Source organism: Podarcis filfolensis (genome assembly GCF_964270895.1).
Source record: "Podarcis filfolensis genome assembly, chromosome: 18".
Taxonomy (NCBI): domain Eukaryota; kingdom Metazoa; phylum Chordata; class Lepidosauria; order Squamata; family Lacertidae; genus Podarcis; species Podarcis filfolensis.
Window position 1 is genome coordinate 2,807,924 of NC_139622.1, and position 20,893 is coordinate 2,828,816.

At 46.7% G+C, this 20,893-nt stretch overlaps 3 protein-coding genes across 5 annotated transcripts in view; all 3 read right to left on the minus strand.

The window, feature by feature from the left end:
- LOC310753221 (uncharacterized protein) overlaps positions 1-2,199 on the minus strand; it is a gene marked incomplete at its 3' end in the record, with an annotated part of 3,250 nt that extends 1,051 nt beyond the window's left edge. Inside the window, exons 1-2 of the mRNA XM_083594279.1 lie at positions 399-2,199; positions 5-368 (exon numbers count right to left, since the gene is read on the minus strand). Coding sequence (XP_083450405.1) covers positions 5-337 — 333 coding nt within the window. The 5' untranslated portion in view covers positions 338-368; positions 399-2,199. The remainder of the gene's footprint in view (positions 1-4; positions 369-398) is intronic.
- A 442-nt stretch (positions 2,200-2,641) lies between these two features.
- LOC310753239 (heat shock protein beta-11-like) lies at positions 2,642-3,789 on the minus strand. Its single transcript, XM_083594298.1, has one exon. The coding sequence runs from the start codon at positions 3,482-3,484 to the stop codon at positions 2,975-2,977; it is 510 nt and encodes a 169-aa protein (XP_083450424.1). The 5' UTR covers positions 3,485-3,789; the 3' UTR covers positions 2,642-2,974.
- A 4,187-nt stretch (positions 3,790-7,976) lies between these two features.
- LOC310753562 (uncharacterized protein) overlaps positions 7,977-20,893 on the minus strand; it is a 100,132-nt gene continuing 87,215 nt past the window's right edge. The window contains exons 1-6 of one of the 3 annotated variants that reach the window (XM_083594969.1): positions 19,058-19,335; positions 17,539-17,758; positions 15,910-16,055; positions 13,741-13,857; positions 13,048-13,282; positions 7,977-8,161 (exon numbers count right to left, since the gene is read on the minus strand). In XM_083594969.1, coding sequence (XP_083451095.1) covers positions 8,157-8,161; positions 13,048-13,282; positions 13,741-13,857; positions 15,910-16,055; positions 17,539-17,563 — 528 coding nt within the window. In that variant the 5' untranslated portion in view covers positions 17,564-17,758; positions 19,058-19,335 and the 3' untranslated portion in view covers positions 7,977-8,156. Of the gene's footprint in view, positions 8,162-12,486; positions 13,283-13,740; positions 13,858-15,909; positions 16,056-17,538; positions 17,759-19,057; positions 19,336-20,893 lie in introns of those variants that run through there. The other 2 variants (XM_083594968.1, XM_083594967.1) reach the window with 2 other exon arrangements.

The following is a 20,893-nucleotide window of genomic DNA, read 5'->3' on the forward strand; positions in this document are numbered from 1 at the left end:
GCACAGCCACGTCCTCCGGTGCAAAGCCAGCCACGTCCACCGAGAGGCGAAACTTTCCGCCCGCCTCGCCGTCCCGAGCCACGCTCTCCTCCGGCGACGCTTCCCGCAGGAACTTCTGCAGTGGCGAGGCCTGGAAGAAGGCCCTGCTCATCGCCTCCATTTCCACGAACTGCCTCTCCACGTCGGCTGCGACCCGGTCGACGAGGCTTTGCCCGGCTGCCGGCCAGAGGGCTTCACCAGCCGATTGTGGCCCACTGAGCCAGACGGGGCCAAAGCCATGCAGTGGCCAGCGGCGCACAGGCAGCATGCGGAGCAGGTAGCGGGAATAGCTTGCCATGGTGGTGCCGCAGTCAAACAGCCGGGGAAGAGATGATCTAGCAAGCGGAGCTCCTTCGGCTGATGATCTAGCAAGCAGAACTCCTTCGGCTGAGGTTCCTTTCCGTCTGGCTAAACAGCCGAGGAAGAGATGATCTAGCAAGCGGAGCTCCTTCGGCTGATGATCTAGCAAGCAGAACTCCTTCGGCTGAGGTTCCTTTCCGTCTGGCTAAACAGCCGGGGAAGAGATGATTTAGCAAGCGGAGCTCCTTCAGCTGATGATCTAGCAAGCAGAGCTCCTTCGGCTGAGGTTCCTTTCAGTCTGTCCGAAGAGCCGGGGGAGAGATGATCTAGCAAGCAGACCTGCTTCGTCTGTGGTTCCTTTCCGTCTGGCTGACTCCGAGTGCGCTGCGGCTTTTTATCTGCCGGCCAGCTCCTTGGCACGAGCCCAGAGACTGACGCAACGTGTTGTAAGAGGCCTTTCCAGGAGGACCTGGAACCGAGGAGGCCCTTCCAGAGACGTCGAGACGCAGCCGAGAGGAAGGCTTTGGCAGCAGTCCAGAAATGATGCCACAGTTTGCAAGAGGATTTGCTAGCCGGTGTTTTGCCGAGAAGCCTCGGGAAAGGAACAGAACTGGCAAAATTAGCAGCAAAATTCGGACGATGAGTGTTTTTATGGAAGAATGGATGCCTTTTTTGGACCGTTTAAAGAAATATTACAGTACAACGAACAATGAGCAACAGGGGGAATTGGATTGTAATATTGTGGTTGTGATTTGATAGAATAAAGGGTCTGCGGGAGGGGAGAAGCAACAACTCAGTGGAAAACAGGGTGGGAAGTTGAGAAAAAGAAGAGAAATTGTGTTTTGACTGTATATGTTTAAAAATGTTGAAAGTTAATAAAATAAAATTGAAAGAGGGAGAGAAAGGTGCAGGGCTCAGCTAGGCTCCCCCAGCCTGCAAAAAAAGTGCCCTGGGGTGTTGGAAGGGTGCCAGAAGCAAACCCCCACCCCAAAGCTGCTGCATGGAAAACAGGAAATCAACAGATCCTTCTGGAAGACTCTAGACTCTAGTAGAGAAATCCCTCCCCCTTTTTTTCCCGAGGTCGCAGTAATCTGAGAAGAAAAGGCTGCCTGTTCTTGTGAAGGGGGGGTGCCAGACTGGGCTGTGGGGCCGACAAGGATACTGCTGGCAAGACTTGCTTTCCAAACCTGAGCTCTGCCTTTGTCATAGAATCGTGGCGTGGGAAGGGACCCTGCGGGTCATCTAGTCCAACCCCCGCAATGCAGGAATATGCAGGGGTCACACACAGCCCCCTCCCAGGTGCCAACCACGTTTTCTTCCTACCAGCCCTGCGAGGGTGGCCAGGCTGAGAAACAGCACCGAGCTAAGTTCTCTCACCTAGATTCCCATATCCATCCATCCCTCCTTTACTGTCACAGTCCTGCTTTGGCTAGGCAAAGGGAAGTTCTGGGAGAGCTAAGAAAGGGAATTTATATTTTTAAAAAAGCTCATCCACTTCCTCACTTCCTGCCTCAACCCCCTTCTGCTTCAAGTCTCACAATTTGGGTGAAAGGTGTTGAGAGAGGGGCGGCATCATCAGTTTCTTGCGACTCCTTGCATCAGCTCCCAGTCCAGGCCCAAGATAGAAAAAGGAAAAAGCAAGGATATATTTTTCTGCCTCTCAAAATTCCCCCAGGTGTTGGCGCTCCTAAAACATTTCAAGCCCATGAAAACCGGGGAATGGAATTTAATGCACACACTTCGAATTGCTAAGGGGCAGTGTTGATGTGGGTGTATCTTTAATTTCTACCTCTCACAAGTCAGACCCGGGGACACTGACCAGTCCGGACAGGCCCAAATCTACAGCTGAACCACCTCTGAATAATAACAGTAACAATAATAATAACTTCTTTTTCTTCTTTGACTGGGTTGCCCCAGCCATTCTGCGTGGCTTCCAACACTTATAAAAACATAATCAAACATTAAAAACTTCTCTGAACAGGGCTGCCTTCAGATGTCTTCTAAAAGTCAAATAGTTGTTTATCTCCTTGACATTTGATGGGAGGAAGGGCGCCACCACCGAGAAGGCCCTCTGCATAAAAGCATAATACCAAATTCTGCATTTGTAAGAAATGAATCTTTTCACTCCCTGCCTCTTGACGTTGGGCAGGTGCTGTCACGGTATTATTTTCTGCGACTGCTAAAAACATTTTTGTTTAGGGCAAAGCCTGTCTAGACACAAAGAATGTGGACCCAGGCCTTACGATGGTCAATTGTAATCGTATTTCAGATGATTTTAAATAAGCACCCCATAATGCATAAATAGTATTGTGTACAAATATTTATTATTATTATTACTGAATAGGACATCTCTATTTTCATTGGAGAAATGTTGGAGGGTATGAGATCCCTGGGCAGTTCACAACATAAAATACAGCATCAAAACACGAGATATGAACAAGGACAAAAAAAACCTCCACCCTGACCTGCAGGCTTCTCCTTTCGTTCATAGAGACGCCTGTTTTCCAGCGTTATATCTGCAGATTGACTGACCACCACAAAGGGAAAGGTTATAGTGAAAAACATTCATGGGCAGAAAAGCCCTGCTCCAGAGTCCCAAGTCCACCCAGAGTCTCTGCTGCGCCTCGCTTTCCCCTCAGCCTTTGGTCCGGCGGCCTTCCGTGGTGGAGGCGGCTTCCTGGCCACTGCCCGGCGCCCGGCCGACCTCGATGGGCACCGTCCTGGCGGCTGGCCCGGCGGCCTCGATGCGCAGCTGGCCCTCTTGGGAGATGGAGCAGCTGAGCTGCTGGCGGTCCACGCTGCCCGGGACGTCCCACTCGCGGCGGAAGAGCTCGTAGCGGAAAGGTCCTCCGGGCGTCTGCGTGGCCTTCCTGCCGGTCAGCACCAGCTTCTGGCCCACCAGCTTGACCACCAGCTCCCGGGGGTCAAAGCCGGCCATGTCTTGGGTCACCGCAAATGGAGCCTCTTCCGGCCCCCGGGACGCTTCCTCGTGGCCCCGGAGCGGCCAGTTGCTGCGGTTGCCCAGCAGCTCCCACAGCGAATCCATCTCCCTTTCCAGGTCCTCAAAGAGGGAGCGGGTGGGGGGCCACAGAGCCCGGTGGAGCAGGGGGCTCTGGGGGGCCATCAGGTGCAGTCGGCACAGCATCTTCGCCTCAGGGATGCTTCAAGGGTCTTCTTGCTTTTCGGCTGTGGTCCTCCTGAAGCGGCTCAGTTCTGCTCTCTCTTCGTGAGCCAGAGACCTTTTATTGGGGTCCCAGGCGTCCGGCGCTCTCCTCGCCCCCAAAAAGGACTTGGTGCAAAGGGAGGGGGCTGTTAGTCAGACCCCCAAAAGGGCTCGGTGAGGCAAGGGACCCGCTGCTGTCATCCCTCCGCTCTCAGTGCTGAGGAGAGTTTATAATTAGGGACCAGCTTCCATGCGCAGCCAGGCCAAAATAGAAATCGACAACCATCTGAGTCACTGGGAAGACAGCTGTGAGTTAAACCCTGAAGGACACGTCAGTCAAGATCCAAGGCTTGGAAACCCCCCCCCACACATTCAGATGCTTTGTGGATGTGTGCACGCTTAATCCGTACCCTCCAACACCTCTCCAATGAAAATACGGATGTCCCATTCCATCACAATAATAATTTTATTATTTATACCCCACCCATCTGACTGGGTTGCTGGAAGTCTGTCAGTTTTGATAATAAACCTGATTTGCAATGGGGGTTGAATAATTTTGATTGCATCTGTATAAAACCTTAATAAAACATGAAACATAAAAAAATTTCCCTATTCAGGGCTGCCTTCAGATGTCTTCTAAAGCTTGCATATAGTCACTTATCTCCTCAGTTTGGGAGTTGCATAACTCCAGACCATAGCTGTCAACGTTTCCCTTTTTTTAAAGAGAATTTCCCTTATTCCGAATAGGATTCCTCGCAAGAAAAGGGAAAAGTTGACAACTATGCTCCAGACCCTCCGACATTTCTCCAGTGAAAATAAGGAAAAGCAGGACATTCCGGGATCAAATCAGAAACTGCCCTGCTCTATTCCTCTCCCTGCATTGCTGAAATACCACATAGAATCATAGAATTGTTGAGTTGGAAGGGGTTCCAAGGGTCATCTAGCCCAACCCCAAATGAGGGGCTCGAACCCGCAACCCTGAGATTAAGACTCCCATGCTCTACCGACTGAGCCGTCCTAGACATGTTGTGCCACTCTGGAGCGTCGGAACCGGACCAGGGTGACCCAAGTTCAAATCCTGCAGTCAGTCGCTGCCTCCCAGCCTGGCCTACCTCCCAGGCTTGCTGTGAGGATCACCCCAAATGGCGGGTGCTGCTGGAGTTAGCAAAATTGAGGGATTTAATAAGGCATAAGTCAAGAATTTTAATTCAGAAAGAATGGAAATGTTTAAATGATTATTTATACAAGCAGGGCTCAAATACGAAGGTTTGGTTGTGTCTAGACTAACCATGTGAAGAATACAGAGAACATAAAGATCTGATGGATTATGAAAGAATGTGAGGAAGGGAAATGACTGAAGAACAGATGTAAATGCGAGTAAGACAACTAAGAGAAATGTGGCGAATGCGGTGGAAGTCTTTTATAATATTTTAACTAGGATTTATATATTGCAGTATTTGAAGCAAGAATTTGGTAATATTCCAGGTTATGAAAAGTATTTTTTCTTTTTACTTTATATCTTTTCTTTCTTTTTATTTTTATTAGTTTTCATTTTGGAAAACATGTACAGTGGTACCTCGGGTTAAGTACTTAATTAGTTCCGGAGGTCTGTTCTTAACCTGAAACTGTTCTTAACCTGAAGCACCACTTTAGCTAATGGGGCCTCCCGCTGCTGCTGCACCGCCGGAGCACGATTTCTGTTCTCATCCTGAAGCAAAGTTCTTAACCTGAAGCACTTTTTCTGCGTTAGCGGAGTCTGTAACCTGAAGCTTATGTAACCTGAAGCATATGTAACCCGAGGTAGCACTGTATATAAGTGTGTTTACAGTGTCATGTATTGCTCTTTGTTTTTCTTTGTTTAATTTCTATTTTTTGAAAAATGTAATACATTTTTTTAAAAAAATAAAAATGGCGGGTGCTGCCAAATTGCAACGATGAACCGAGATGTGAGGATGGATCTGTGACCTGGAACCAGAGCTATGGGAACACACTGCTCACATAGTTTAACCCGTTAGGAGGTTTCTATTTATATGCATCCGTAGTAAACATCGCAAGGATGCCAAGCCCCCAGGTCTCTCGAAACAGACACTGACCCCTCATGAGTCACCCAGATTCCTCCTTTCCGCCCACCAACTAGCAAGAAATATTTCCTGCAGCAGCTGTCAGGTCCATTCCTGCCACATCATATGAAAACATCACTTAAAAAATCCCGAACAGGCCAGAACGTTGCAGAAGCTGAGAAAAGTCTGGGTGCAGGATGAAGTCAAAGGAGGCCCATCTAGGAGCACCCATTCCTTATTTATTTACATTATTATTCTCCTTCCTGGGACGCGGGTGGTGCTGTGGGTTAAAACCACAGAGCCTAGGGCTTGCAGATCAGAAGGTCGGCGGTTCAAATCCCCACGACAGGGTGAGCTCCCGTTGTTTGGTCCCTGCTCCTGCCAACCTAGCAGTTCGAAAGCACGTCAAAGTGCAAGTAGAGAAATAGGTACCGCTCCGGCAGGAAGGTAAACGGCGTTTCTGTGCGCTGCTCTGGTTCGCCAGAAGCGGCTTAGTCCTGCTGGCCACATGACCCGGAAGTTGTACGCCGGCTCCCTCGGCCAGTAAAGCGAGATGAGTGCCACAATCCCAGAGTCGGTCATGACTGGACCTAATGGTCAGGGGTCCCTTTACCTTTACCTATTCTCCTTCCACATGGAAAAGGTTCAGAACAGGGCAACCCAAAATGACCAAGGGGGTGAAGAGGCTTCCCTATGGGGAAAGGGTGCAGGTTTTTTTTAGTTTAGAGAGAAGGAGAGGAAGAGGCCACACAATCAGTTTATAAAAATTATGCCTGGGTTGGAGAAAGTGGAGGGCAAGAAGTCTCTCTCATAACACTAGAATGTTGGGAGATTAAAGGCAGAAAAAAGAAAGTACATTTCTGGTTGAACTTTGGAACTCCTTGCCACAGGAGACAGTGATCTAGGTCACCAACCTAGTAAAGGTAAAAGGACCCCTGACCACTAGGTCCAGTCGCGGATGACTCGGGGGTTGCGGAGCTCATCTCGCTTTATTGGCCAAGGGAGCCAAGGTACTCCTGTACTTGGATTCAAAAGAAAGTAAGTTAAAACAACTGCTAAAATCTGCTGGATGGAGCCAGACAGGGGATGAGGGCAGGTGAGTCCAAAATGAAACCCTGGCTCTGCCCAGGCCTGGAAAGCATGGAGGACAGGTAGGCGTGGACAAGCCCCTGGTAAGGTCCTGTGTTGGATGCCCAATGGCTTGTCCAGGCAGGGATGGGAGAGACCCATCTCTGAAATGCTGGAGTGCTGCTGCCAGCCAGTGTAGACAATATTGAACTCTTTAGAAGGCATCTTCCTCTGTTCCAGAAAGTGGTGGTGGGGATGAGTGTTCAGACCCCTGGGCTCTCACTTGTGGGGTGCCTCAGGGTACAGTCCTCTCCCCCATGCTTTTTAACATCTACATGCAGCTGCTGGGAGAGATCATGAGGGGGTTTCGGCTGGGTGTTCATCAGTATGCAGATGACACCCAGCTCTACCTCTTCTTTAAATCAGAACCAGTGAAGGCGGTGAAGGTCCTGTGTGAGTGTCTGGAGGCGGCTGGAGGATGGATGGCGGCTAACAGATTGTGGTTGAATCCTGACAAGACAGAACTACTGTTTTAGGGGGACAGGAGCCGGGCAGGTGTGGGGGACTCCCTGGTCCTGAATGGGATAACTGTGCCCCTGAAGGACCAGGTGCGCAGCCTGGGAGTCATTCTGGACTCACAGCTGTCCATGGAGGCGCAGGTCAATTCTGCCTCCAGGGCAGCTGTTTATCAGCTCCATCTGGTACGCAGGATGAGACCCTCCCTGCCCGCAGACTGTCTGGCCAGAGTGGTGCATGCTCTGGTTATCTCCCGCTTGGATTACTGCAATGCGCTCTATGTGGGGCTACCTTTGAAGGTGACCTGGGAACTACAACTAATCCAGAATGCAGCAGCTAGACTGGTGACTGGGAATGGCCACTGAGACCACATAACACTGGTCTTGAAAGACCTCCATTGGCTCCCAGTACGTTTCCAAGCACAATTCAGAGGGTTGGTGCTGACCTTTAAAGCCCTAAACAGCCTCGGTCCAGTAGACCTGAAGGAGCATCTCCACCCCCATTGTCCAGCCTGGACACTGAGGTCCAGCTCCAAGGGTCTTCTGGCGGTTCCCTCCCTGTGAGAAGTGAGGTTATAGGGAACCAGGCAGAGGGCCTTCTCGGTGGTGGCTCCCGCCCTGTGGAACGCCCTCCCACCAGATGTCAAAGAGATAAACAACTACCTGACATTTAGAAGACATCTGGAGGCATCCCTGTTCAGGGAAGTTTTTCATGTGTGACATTTTGATGTATTTTTAATCCTTGTTGGAAGCTGCCCAGAGTGGCAGGTGGGTGGGGTACAAATAATAAATTATTATTATTATTCCTACAGAAAGCCAGAGTCAGTCAGACAGAAGCTGTCAAACACCTCAGTGTGAAAAATTAAGGCTTTATTGCAAATTCCAAAAAGAGAGAAGACGTTTCCGTATCAAAGAGGGGGCATCTGGTTTCTGGATGGCGGCAGACAGTCAGAAAGGTTCCCCTTTCTATGTTGCAGTGCCAGTTTCAGCCAGGAAAGGAGACAGTTGCCGTTATTCTAGGGAAGGGGAAAAGTCACATAGGTAAGTTCTCAATTCTAGGTGTGTGTGTGTGTGTGTGTGTGTGGAATTAGTTGTCAATTCCTGGGGGGAAACTAATCAGAGATGAGCACAGCACACACAAGCTGCAGTATTCCAAATTTTTAAAAGGTGTTTCGGTTGCTCAGCGATAGGGCATGCAGAATTAAATTTATATTCCTCCTTTCTTCCAAGGATCACATGGGTGTTTTACAACATAAACCACCAAAAAAATACATAATGTAGTAAGAAACGAAACTATACCAACACCCCCCCTCCCCAATTAAAAGGGCCATAGATTGTTAAATGAGCCAAAAGTTCAACCCCTGGCATCTCCAGAAGGGATGGGAATGTCCCCTGCCAGACCCCCCCCCCCCGAGAGTCTGCCAGTCAGTGTTGACAACACTTACCGTATTTTTCTGTTTATAAGATGAGGGTTTTATTTTTATAAATTACTGTTAAAAATTGGGGGTTGTCTTATACACGGATAGTGCAGAGGGGGGACGTGTGATTGGCGGCAGTCGCGAGCAGGAGATTGTAATTGGCGATTGGGCGGGTGATTGGCGGCTGTAGCAAGGCCAGCTGGTGATTGGCGGCTCCTGGTGGGCAGGTGATGGGTGGCTTTGTTGAGGCGTGTGATTGTCAGCGGCGGTCAGGCAGGTGAGCAATTGTTGGCAACCCCCCCCAAAAAAGCTCAACAACTCTGGGCAATCTCCCCCCATTTCCTAAATTTGGAGTCCCCCCAAAATAGGGGTCGTCTTATACACGGGGGCATGTTATACACGTAAAAATACGGTAGCTAGATAGAGCAATGGACCAGCTCTGTATAAAGGCAGCTTCTGAGGTTTCCTATTGAAATCAGCCCCCCATTCAGAACCATAAGGACCGGCACCTTCTACATTTTTTGAATTTTTATGAGTGATTTGTAGTTTCATTGTTAAGACGAGAGGGATGTAACAAACCTGATTCAATTTCTTTTTATGCTTTTTGACTCTTCTTTCCTCTTTAAAAACCCTTTTTAAATTCTCATTTTCTCTTCATTTTTTCTCATCTCCCCTATTTTTTCCTGGTAGCCAATCAGACCCCCCAAACGGGGAAGACCCCCCAAGCAGGATGTGGAGAGCAGTAGCCCCTCCCGCTCTTGTTCTCCATCCTAAGGTAGACTGGCTTTGTCCATGGAGGTTCCATGGAGGTGTCATAAGGAACCAAGAGCAGCCTGGCTGCAGGATCCGACTCAAAGTGGGCCCATCTCGTCCAGCATCCTGTCTTCAGAGATTTTTTTTTGGGGGGGGGACAAGGAGGGGATTGTGATGAGTGATACCACACACAAACGTCTGATGCCAACTTTCTAGATCAGGCTTTCCCAAACGTGAGTCTCCAGCTGTTTTTGGACTACGGTTCCCATCATCCCCACCACTAGTCCTGCTAGAAAGGGATGATGGGAGTTGTAGTCCAAAACAGCTGCTTTTCCTTTCCTTTTTTTAAGGGCAAGGTTGAAAACTTTGGAATATTTCAAATACCTGTTTTTATAACTTTTAAAAACCCCTAATTATTTTGTTTCTGCAAACAGCTCAGAAGGTTCTCTTGCAGTGCAGTGGGGTATAAATTTGGTCAAATGAACGGCACCCCTGCTGTGCACCCCCCACCCATGACATTCCTCCAGAATCCGACCTCTCTTTCTCCCCCCACACCCAAGAAAATGTGCAATATCCCCTCCAGATCAGCAAGTTGTAGTATTGCTGTTCTGCCACTAGAGGGAGCGCCTGGACCACCACAATTTCATTTTGGGGATTCTTTGCTTCCCGGAGACTCAGCCTGTAGAGTTCATTGAATCCCTAGCATAACCCATTTTTATTATTAAATATCCTTACTAATAAAGAAGAGTAGCAGCTGCAAGACCTAGTAAGTATTATTAATTATTATTAGTTGCTATATAAATGCAGGCCTTTTGCCCTAAGGTTCCAGGACAGGCTAAAACAATGAAAAAGTATTTTAAAAACAACTTGCAAATCATGGAAATTCCTAGGCAGAATGTTGGTTCAGGACCTCTGCAGGAGCCCCCTAGAAAGGAAATTCCAACTAAACTTTCTGACTACATGAATGGATTCTCAATGGCCTTACTCGTATTTACGGGACCGCCTCTCCTGGTCTGCCCCGCAGAGGACCTTAAGGTCCATGAATAATCATAGTTTAGAGGTCCCGGGCCCTCAGGAAGTCAGACTATCCTCCACCAGGGCCAGGGCCTTCTCAGTGATGGCTCCGACCTGGTGGAATGCTCTGTCCCAGGAGACCAGGGCCCTGTAGGATTTAACCTCCTTCTGTCGGTCCTGTAAGACAGAGCTATTCCGCCTGGCTTTCAATTTGAACCTGGCCTGATCTTTTATTCCCCTTCCTTCCCTCCCCTTTTTATGAAGATTCCCCGCTCTGGGATCCCACAGCTAATTCTCCCCTGGTCTCCTCGCTGGCCCAAATAGGACTAATTTAGCCAGCTAGCCCTGGTGATCATCTAATGTTTATTGGATGGATTTGCCCCCTAAATTGATTTTTGAATTCTGAATTTATTGTTATTCATGTTTTATCCTGTATTTTATGCTGCTTTGTCTTGCAACAATTAAGTGTTTTAAATTTGTTGTTAGCCGCCCTGAGCCCGGTTTTCTGAACCGGGAAGGGCGGGGTATAAGTTAAAAAATTATTACTGACCTTGCTGCGTTGGAACGACAAATGCATTTATTTCACTCCATTGATTCAATGGACTGAAATCCCAACTGAACTTGCCGCCTCTAAGCGGATTGCTGATAGACGCAGACAAGTCTAACAGAAGTTGGACCTCATTTATACAAAATGCAGCAGGTGAAAAAACAACAGTTATGCAACTGTGTCAGAAATAACTATTTGGAAAATATCTAATATTATCCAAACAGATGCAGAGTTATGGAATTGGATTTGCCAGCTGTTCTAGTGATGCACTATGCTCTCAAATAAATAAGAGCTTTCTGATCTTAAGAGCTGTCTGCTCAAATATAGCCACAATATGTGGCTAATAAGTATGGCAAATGTATTAGTAGTAGTTAGAATATAATCCAAATTTTACAAATCATAAACATCTATAATGTATGTATAAGTCCATAAACAAGAAATAATTCTGCCTGCATTGTGGTGTTCCCTGACAGCAATTTATTACATTAACTATATCTTGTTTATGGACTTATACATACATTATAGATGAAGCTTATGATTTGTAAATTTTGGATTGTATTCTAACTACTACTAATAATACAGGTGAAACTCGAAAAATTAGTAAAAGGGGAAAGATTTATACGATCTGAGGTGAAACCAGAGTATACATAGAAAAAGAATCGAAATTTCAAATAGAGATAATAAACAATGATGTTAAGGCAATGTCAAAAATGTATAAAATGCTATTGGAATGGCAAACAAAGGATGAGGAGATAAAGTCGGTTATGATACATTGGGCCAGAGATTTTGGTTACAATATACAATTGGCTGATTGGGAAAAAGTATGGAATGAAAATATGAAATTTACTGCATGTACGGCGTTAAAGGAGAATATTATGAAAATGGTATACAGATGGTACATTACACCCGTAAAGTTAGCAAAAATGTTCAAAACATGTAATAAGTGCTGGAAATGTAAAGAAAAAGAAGGATCATTTTTTCATATGTGGTGGGAATGTAAGATGGTAAAGGGGTTCTGGGAAATGATATATAATGAGTTGAGAAAGATGCTTAAATATACGTTTGTAAAAAAACCAGAAGCCTTTTTGTTAGGAATAACAGGAAGAGAGATAAATAGAAGGGATTACAAACTTTTTCAGTATGCAGTAACAGCGGCAAGAATATTAATGGCCCAAAAATGGAAACCAGAAGAACTACCGACTTTGAATGAGTGGAGAATGAAACTTATGGACTACGCAGAACTGGATAAAATGACTGGAAAAATTAGACACCAGAAAGATCACAAATTCATCGAGGACTGGGGAAAGTTTACGGATTATCTGAAAACTATATGTGATGAACAGATAACGCTAGTGGGTTTTAAGGAGGTTTTGTGATAGTACAAGGTATATTGTAAAAAAGAAACAGAGATGGAAGGATATTATTAACGGGCAATATTATATATAGAAAATGCGTGAAGATAGGAAAAATGGATGATTGATGGAGGTGCCGGTGGAAGCTCAAAAATTGGAAATTTGTAAACATGGTTTATTTGTAATGGAAAAATTTATTAAAAATCTATATATATATAAAAAAGAAACTTGAAAAATTAGAATATCGTGGAAAAGTTCATTTATTTCAGTAATTCAACTTAAAAGGTGAAACTAATATATGAGATAGACTCATGACATGCAAAGCGAGATACGTCAAGCCTTTATTTGTTATAATTGTGATGATTATGGTGTACAACTGATGAAAACCCCAAATTAACAATCTCAGAAAATTAGAATATTGTGAAAAGGTGCAGTAGCTACTCAATCCACAACATCTGCAATGGGTTCCTGAGCCTTTAAATGGTCTCTCAGTCTGGTTCAGAAGGAAGCACAATCGTGGGAAAGTTGAATTACTGAAATAAATGAACTTTTCCACGATATTCTAATTTTTCGAGTTTCACCTGTACATTTGCCATACTTATTAGCCTTGTGTTGCGGCTGCATTTGAGCAGATTATTCTGCATTGCAACACAGGGGTAAGAGCTGTCCGACAGTGGAGTCTCCCCTTCCTTGGAGGTTTCTAAACAGAGGTTGGGTGGCCGTCTGTTAGCCGCCATTCCTGCACTTCAGGGGGTTGGGCTAGATGACCCTCGAGGGTCCCTTCCCTCTCTGCAATCCTATGATTCTGTGACGCTCACCTCCGCTCACATTCACCCATTGGTCTTGGGAGTTGTCACTGGAGGTCATCTCAGCACTGGGGTCGCGGGACGGCAGGAGCATTGTGCTCTCTGGTGGAGCAGGGCTGGTGGAATTCGCACCCGGGTTGTCCGCGCCACTGCCAGGCACCTCCTCGTCTGGCTGCTCACTCCCGTCCCCGGAGCAGCGGGGGTCCAGGGCCTCCTCCCCAGCCCCAATTTCCTTCCCTGGATCCTCCTACAAACACAGTGAAAGAGAGAGAAGCTGGACTGTGAAGGAAGTTGCACTCTGCGAGCAGGATTCGAACTCTGAGCAACAGAAGGAATTAGAGATCATTGTATGATGGTTAAGATAGGAGAGAGAGAAGACAGGGTGCAGCAAGGGGGAGAAATTAAAAAATGGAAAATGGAGTGGGAAGCTAGGAAAGCAAAACAAAAAAATCTGTGATGTATTGGAACGTACATTCCAGTTAAGCCTTAAGCATACTGAGCCTTGAGTTCCACATGTTAACGCTGTGCTGTGTGACAGCCTCCTTGGCTCATCCAGAAAAGCAGAATGCGGCCCCCCACCCGTCTTTAAGTCTAAGCCAGTAAGAAGAAACATGTCCTCTTTCGGCATTGGCAAGACGTCCAGAGCACCTCTGAGGACGTGAAGAGGGCCCTTCGTTTCCCCCTCACTGCTTCCTCTTTCATAACCTGCTGAGCTGGGTCTTCCTTCAGCATCAAGAATCCATCTTTCTCCTCCACCTCCAAATTGACATCAGTGTCGTTCTGAGATTTGTATTCTTCGCTGTCCGTCTCAGAGACGGTAAACTGGGAAGGAGACACAGAGAAGGGGCTGATCAATGGCTGTTCAATCAATCAATCCATCACTCTTCGTGTCAAACTCTGGGAACTGTAGGCCCATTTTAAGTCCCATTTAAAAAACAATAATTTTATAGATTTGTTTCTCAGTTTGACCCTTTTACATGGTTTTGTATGCATGGTTAGGCATTGGGGCCTGCTGTTTTTTTTTATTGTTCCTAGTTTAGTTTTTTTATTTTTTTGGTAACAGTTTAGTTTTTTTCATTGTCAATATTAAGAGTGAATTTGCATTTAATTATTGTTTGCTGATGTTTAACTTCATTGTGTACCATTACACGATGATGGAGTGTTGCTTTATTTGAATTAAGTTGTTTATTTTAAAGTTATGTTTTTATTACGACTTTTTTTGTTTTGTTTCGGATCAGATTATTATGGCGTGTGTGATCTTTGTTGTTTCTTCAGCTTGTAAACTACTTGTGTACAGTAATACAGAAAGACAGAATGCAAATTAAAAATTGAATTGAATTGTAGCTCTGTGAGGGGAATGGGAGCTCTCTAACAATTCCCAACACCCTTAAACTACAACTCCCACAATTCTTTGTGAGGGGGAACCGCAGCTGTTTTAAATGGTATCACAGAACTCAAAGAACTCGTAAAATCAGGGGGTTGGAATCATTTAGTCCAACCCCATAATGCAGGAATATGCAGCTGTCCCTTACGGGAATTGAACCAGAAACTTAGGCGTTAACAGAACCACACTCTAACAAACCGTGTCAATCAGGATTCGTATGGTGTGAGCGTGGCCTTAAGTAATGATTGGATCCTTTTTAACATCTACGTGAAGCCGCTGGGAGAGATCATCAGGGGGTTTGGGCTGGGTGTCCATCAGTAGGCAGATGATACCCAGCTCTACCTCTCTTTCAAATCGGAACCAGTGAAGGCAGTGAAGGTCCTGTGTGTCTGGAGGCGGTTGGAGGATGGATGGCGGCTAACAGATTGAGGTTGAATCCTGACAAGACAGAAGTACTGTTCTTGGGGGACAGGAGGAGGGCAGGTATGGGGGACTCCCTGAATGGGGCAACTGTGCCCCTGAAGGACCAGGTGCACAGCCTGGGAGTCATTTTGGACTCGCAGCTGTCCATGGAGGCGCAGGTCAATTCTGTATCCAGGGCAGCTGTCTATCAGCTCCATCTGGTACGCAGGATGAGACCCTCCCTGCCCGCTGACTGTCTCGTAGAGTGGTGCATGCTCTGGTTATCTCCCGCTTGGATTACTGCAATGCGCTCTACGTGGGGCTACCTTTGAAGGTGACCTGGGAACTACAACTAATCCAGAATGTGGCAGCCAGACTGGTGACTGGGAGCGGCCACCGAGACCACATAACACCGGTCTTGAAAGACCTTCACTGGCTCCCAGTACGTTTCCAGCACAATTTAAAGTGTTGGTGTTGACCTTTAAAGCCCTAAACGGCCTCGGTCCAGTAGACCTGAAGGAGCATCTCCACCCCCATTGTTCTGCCCAGACACTGAGGTCCAGCTCCGAGGGCCTTCTGGAGGTTCCTTCGCTGTGAGAAGCCAAGCTACAGGGAACCATGCAGAGGGCCTTCTCGGTGGTGGCGCCCGCCCTGTGGAACGCCCTCCCACCACATGTCAAAGAGATAAACAACTACCTGACATTTAGAAGACATCTGGAGGCAGCCCTGATCAGGTAAGCTTTTAATGTTTAACAGACCACTGTATTTTAATACTTTGTTGGAAGCCGCCCAGAGTGGCTGGGGAAACTCAGCCAAATGGGCGGGGTACAAATAATAAATTATTATTATTGGAAAGAAATGCATTGGAGGGGTTGGACTAGATGACCCCTGGGTCTCCCTTCCAAACTCTACAATTCTATAATTATATGTCTTAAAGGAAAAATAAAGCAAGGAGCAACTTATGGGATTTATCTGTGGTAAGGGGTGATCCGGATGAAATCCAAAATAAGTCAAGGGCCGACGTTTGGATGGCTGTGTGGAAAACAACTTGCTTGCGTTAACAATGTGCTCCCAAGTCTCAGAGGTACCTCATAAGTCGGGTCCTCGGGATCATCTTCATCCGGTAATTCTTTCTGGAGAAGCTCAGCCCAGCAGAGTTGCTCCTCTAGAGTAACATCGTCCTTTTTCCTTTTGTTCCCTTTGCCCGATGGGTGGGCTGGGGCGTCCAGTGTCTCTGCAGGAGGAGCAGCAAGATTAAAAACAGACAAAAACAAAACAACCTGCAGAGGTCTTGAGAGGTTGCAGGTTGGATCCCCAGGTGGGGCAGCTGCCTCTTCCTGCATCGCAGGGGGTTGGACCACTAGGTAATCCACAGGGTCCCTTCCAACTCGATATGATTTTGAACAGTAAGAGGAGATCCAGAAAAGCAGGCGTGAGCCAGGGTGGTGCCCTGGTTTGAGTGCTGGCCCTGGGAGACCAGGGTTCAAATCCTCCCACTCGGTTATGAAGCTCACTGGGACTGGGTGACCTCTCAGCGTAACTGAAATATACTCAGAGTCGCAAAGTGATTTCATGCTCTTTATTCAGCTCATAGTGGTGAGGAGGAATGAATGAATGTCCCCTCAAAGTATCTGCTTTATATACATTATTTACACAATGGGCTGGACGTGATTGGCTAATTCCGGAATTCTACTGTAAGCCAATCAGGTTGTGGATTCACTGCTATCTGGAGCATGATTGGGTGGCTCCTGCCAACCAATCATACTGCTGCATTGTTCTAGGACCAATCAGACTGCTGCATTCTGAATCCTATTGTTCTAGGACCAATCAGACTGCTGCAGTTTGGATCCTATTGTTCTAGGACCAATCAGACTGCTGCATTCTGAATCCTATTGTTCTAGGACCAATCAGACTGCTGCAGTTTGGATCCTATTCAACTCAGTACATAACAGTAACCTACCTCTCAGGTTTGTTGTGGGAATTAAATGAGGAGGTGGGAATTAAATGAGGAGCTGCTTGAAGGAAAGGTGGGAGAGAAATGCAACAAAATGGGGGGGAGGAGTGTAAAAAAATGCACATGAAATTAAATAAATTAATAATAATAATAATAATAATAATAATAATAATAATAATAATAATAATAAAATTATACCCCGCCCTTCCCGGTTCAAAAACCGAGCTCAGGGCAGCTAACAACAAATTTACATAACAACAGCAGCATAAAATACAGTATAAAAACATGAATAACAATTAAAAAAAAATCAAAAATCAATCAGATAATCCCCAGGGCTAGCTGGCTGAATTGGTCCTACTTGGGCCAGCGAGGAGGCCAGGGGAGAATTATTTGTGGGGTCTCAGAGTGGGGAATCTTCATAAAAGGAGGAGGGGGAGGGAAGAAAGGGAAATAAAAGATCAGGCTAAATTCAAATTAAAGGCCAGGTGGAATAGCTCTGTCTTACAGGCCCGGCAGAAGGTTAAATCCTGCAGGGCCCTGGTCTCCTGGGACAGAGCATTCCATCAGGTCGGAGCCATCACTGAGAAGGCCCTGGCCCTGGTGGAGGATAGTCTGACTTCCTCAGGGCCCGGGACCTCTAAACTATGATTATTCATGGACCTTAAGGTCCTCTGCCAGGCAGACCAGGAGAGGTGGATCCGTAAATATGCGCCCTACGTAGCGACGCCTGCCCCTTTCCTTTGCCCCTGCCCCTGGGTCTCACCTTTGGGGACCAAATCCCGTTCCATGACGGTCAGATATCCGAAAGCACGCTGGAACCTCAGAGGAGCAAAGGCAAGGATGACATGCGCTATGGTTCCCAGCCGCTTCTTGGCGTGGCGCACGGGTCGGTCTGGAGACTGTGCCAGGGATCCTTTGCCCGTGGCGGTCCCCGCAGGGATGGTGAGGCGAGCCCAGGGGAGGAACTTGCGAAGGAACTGGAACTGAGCAGCCAAGAGCAAAGGAAAGCGATTTAGAGACGTACACCAGTCGCAGGCTTTCGTAGCCGACATTGACATGTAGAATGGGATATATAGGGAGAATAAAACATAAATCTGAACTTCAGCAGCGGATACTAAGAGGTGAAAGGAATAAACACTGGGAGATTTGGCTGTTGAGGTTTCACCAGTGCTGCGTATTATTATTATTTCCATTTCTATACCACTTTACATTTTAAAGAACAAATCTCAAAGCAGTTTAAAGGTAAAGGTAAAGGGACCCCTGACCATTAGGTCCAGTCGCGGACGACTCTGGGGTTGCAGCGCTCATCTCGCTTTATTGGCCGAGGGAGCCGGCATACAGCTTCCGGGTCATGCGGCCAGCAGGACTAAGCCGCTTCTGGCAAACCAGAGCAGCGCACGGAAATGCAGTTTACCTTCCTGCCGGAGCGGTACCTATTTATCTACTTGCACTTTGACGTGCTTTCGAACTGCTAGGTGGACAAGAGCAGGGACCGAGCAACGGGAGCTTACCCCGTTGCTGGGATTCGAACCACCGATCTTCTGATCGGCAAGTCCTGGGCTCTGTGGTTTAACCCACAGTGTTTACAACACATTAAAACATCAAATAAGACAACCCAGAATAAAAACAAATTCAAGCTTAAAGGGATATATTTCAGATCTATCGAGCCACCTTTGGGATGCCTCTGGGAAGCCTACAGAAAAGTCCTTCGCGTCCCCCTTCACATTCAGCAGGTAGACTGCCCCTGACTAGGCAGGTTCTATTCTCTAAGAAAGCTTAGAGGACTATTTCAAGGCCTCCTCTCCAACTTATGTCAGGCAGTCTACTAGCACCCCAGAAGCTAAAGTGGCCCCCACCTCCTGGAAAAGCTTGTCATCTAGGGCTGGCGAACCGAAGATGTAAAGACTCTGTGAAAAACAACTTGCCATGTCCTGGTGCGGCAAGAGAACGAGTGAAAAGTTCCCTTTTCGCACCTCTCCAATTCATTTTGCCAATTCGCAATTCCTAAAAGATGCTCTCTTTTATTCTGCCCCAATTTGACGAATTCCTAACCACCTCAAACACTGCGGAGTAATATTAAGAGCATCTCAATAGTTTTTCATCTTCTCGCCTAGCACCCTGCCTCCAACAGGGGACAGCCATGTAAACCAGGAAGCCCACAAGCAGCTCTTCCCTGCTGCTGGATTCCTCGCCACCCCCAGGGACCAGACTTGGGGAGACCGGCAAGCACCCCGACACCCTAAAAAGGCCCAGTCCACAAACCCACCCCGACTGTGACTTACCAGATACGCCAGCAGACGACAAGGGCTTCTTACAAACCAGATTGTCCGTGGCACGGAAGTCTATAGGAAAAGAGCCCAATTTGCCAAGTTAGTAGGAGGGAGGGGAAGCACATACTGTCCCACGAGATTTTAAACAGGGTGCAAGAAACCCAATGCCCTTTCAAAATGTGTTGGAGAGGATTATTGGGTTGTTTTTGTCTTATGTATTTTGTGTTTTTATATTGTGATTTTATCCTGTGAAGCGCCCTGAGACCTGCAGGTATAGGGTGGTATACAAATTTTAATCATCATCAGCTCCTGCACCTGTCCTTGTTGCATCAGTGAATACACAACTATTAAAAAAAAGAAGAAATGGCTTCTTTTGCACCTCACAGGTGTGTTGTTGAAGGAACAGCCTCTAAGCCCTGAGCCCTTGCGTCCAGGAAACTTTGCTTCCAGGGAAACAGGATTGGAGAAAGATGGTGTTGGAAATGCCCTCGGTGCCAACCCACCAAAATTTCCCCATAGAGACATGCCGGTTAGCCTGCACAGATATCGGCCACAGGACTTCAGCCCCTCCAAATAAAACCCTTTGAAGTAAATTGCTGTATAACTCCTGGTTGCTGTACCCAAGTACAGTAGTGCTCTGTCTAACAAAAAATTTAATTTTTTTAAAATTTTTAACCAACAACCAAAACCCAGCAGTGAAACCTCCCAGGCGGCTGATACATTGGGTATACATAATCAATAATAACATATTCAAATAGACCATATGTACAATTCTATATACATTAACACTCCTCCCTCCACAAGGTTTATTTAACTTTTAACATTTTAATTGCCCCAAATTGTTCAAACCTACCCAAATAATTCAGTATCTTCTCAAACCAAAATCTTCTCAAATCCTCCTCCTCACTGACCTTAAACCCTTTCATTTTGTGTATCTTCACAGTTAAATTATAATATTTTTCAGTTTTTCCCTCCATTGGTTCACCCCTAGCTCTTCTGCATTTTTCCAATTACTCGCTATAACCCGTCTGGCTGCAATTACCATCAATTCTACCCATTTACATTCTGCTTTTGTTTCTAACTTGGTGCTAATAAGAACCATTAATTTAGATCTACAAAAAACTAGATCAAAACACAAAGGTTCACGGTTCGTGTGTCAGACTGGGAGCTGGGTTCAAATCCACTCTGCCACAAAGCTCACTGGGTGACCTTGGGTCAATCATGGCCTCTCGCTCTCATTTTCTCTCTCTGCCTCGCCTACCTCCCAGGGTTGTTGGGGCTGGGATATACGCTTCCTCATTATATCCTCACACGGAGCTTTTCTCAGGTGCACAGGTGAGAACAGTAATAGATTACCTCCCAGGTTTGCTGCAAGGATGCAATAATGCAGACTTCCTCAACCTCGGCCCTCCAGATGGTTTGAGACTACAATTCCCATCATCCCTGACCACTGGTCCTGCTAGCTAGGGATCATGGGAGTTGTAGGCCAAAAGCATCTGGAGGGCTGAAGTTGAGGAAGCCAATGCAAAACGCACAATTCAAGCAATTTACAGGAACCACAGAAAAACAGAGGCATAAAGTCGGAAGGGACCCCGAAGGTCAGTGAGTGCCATATTTTGCCCAACATGGGGCTCAAACCCACAGCCCTGAGATTAAGAGTCTTGTGCTCCACTGACTGAGCCATCTTGGTTCTCAGGAGAAAGAGGCGAAGGGCTTGCAGAATGATACAACCATTCTCCCAAGGAGGTCTTTGAAAGGAAAGTCAAAAAAGCCTTCCCCCCAAATCAACGCAGTACGAAATAAATGCAAGTATAAATTAAAATAAATGCTAAATAAATGGAGGAACTC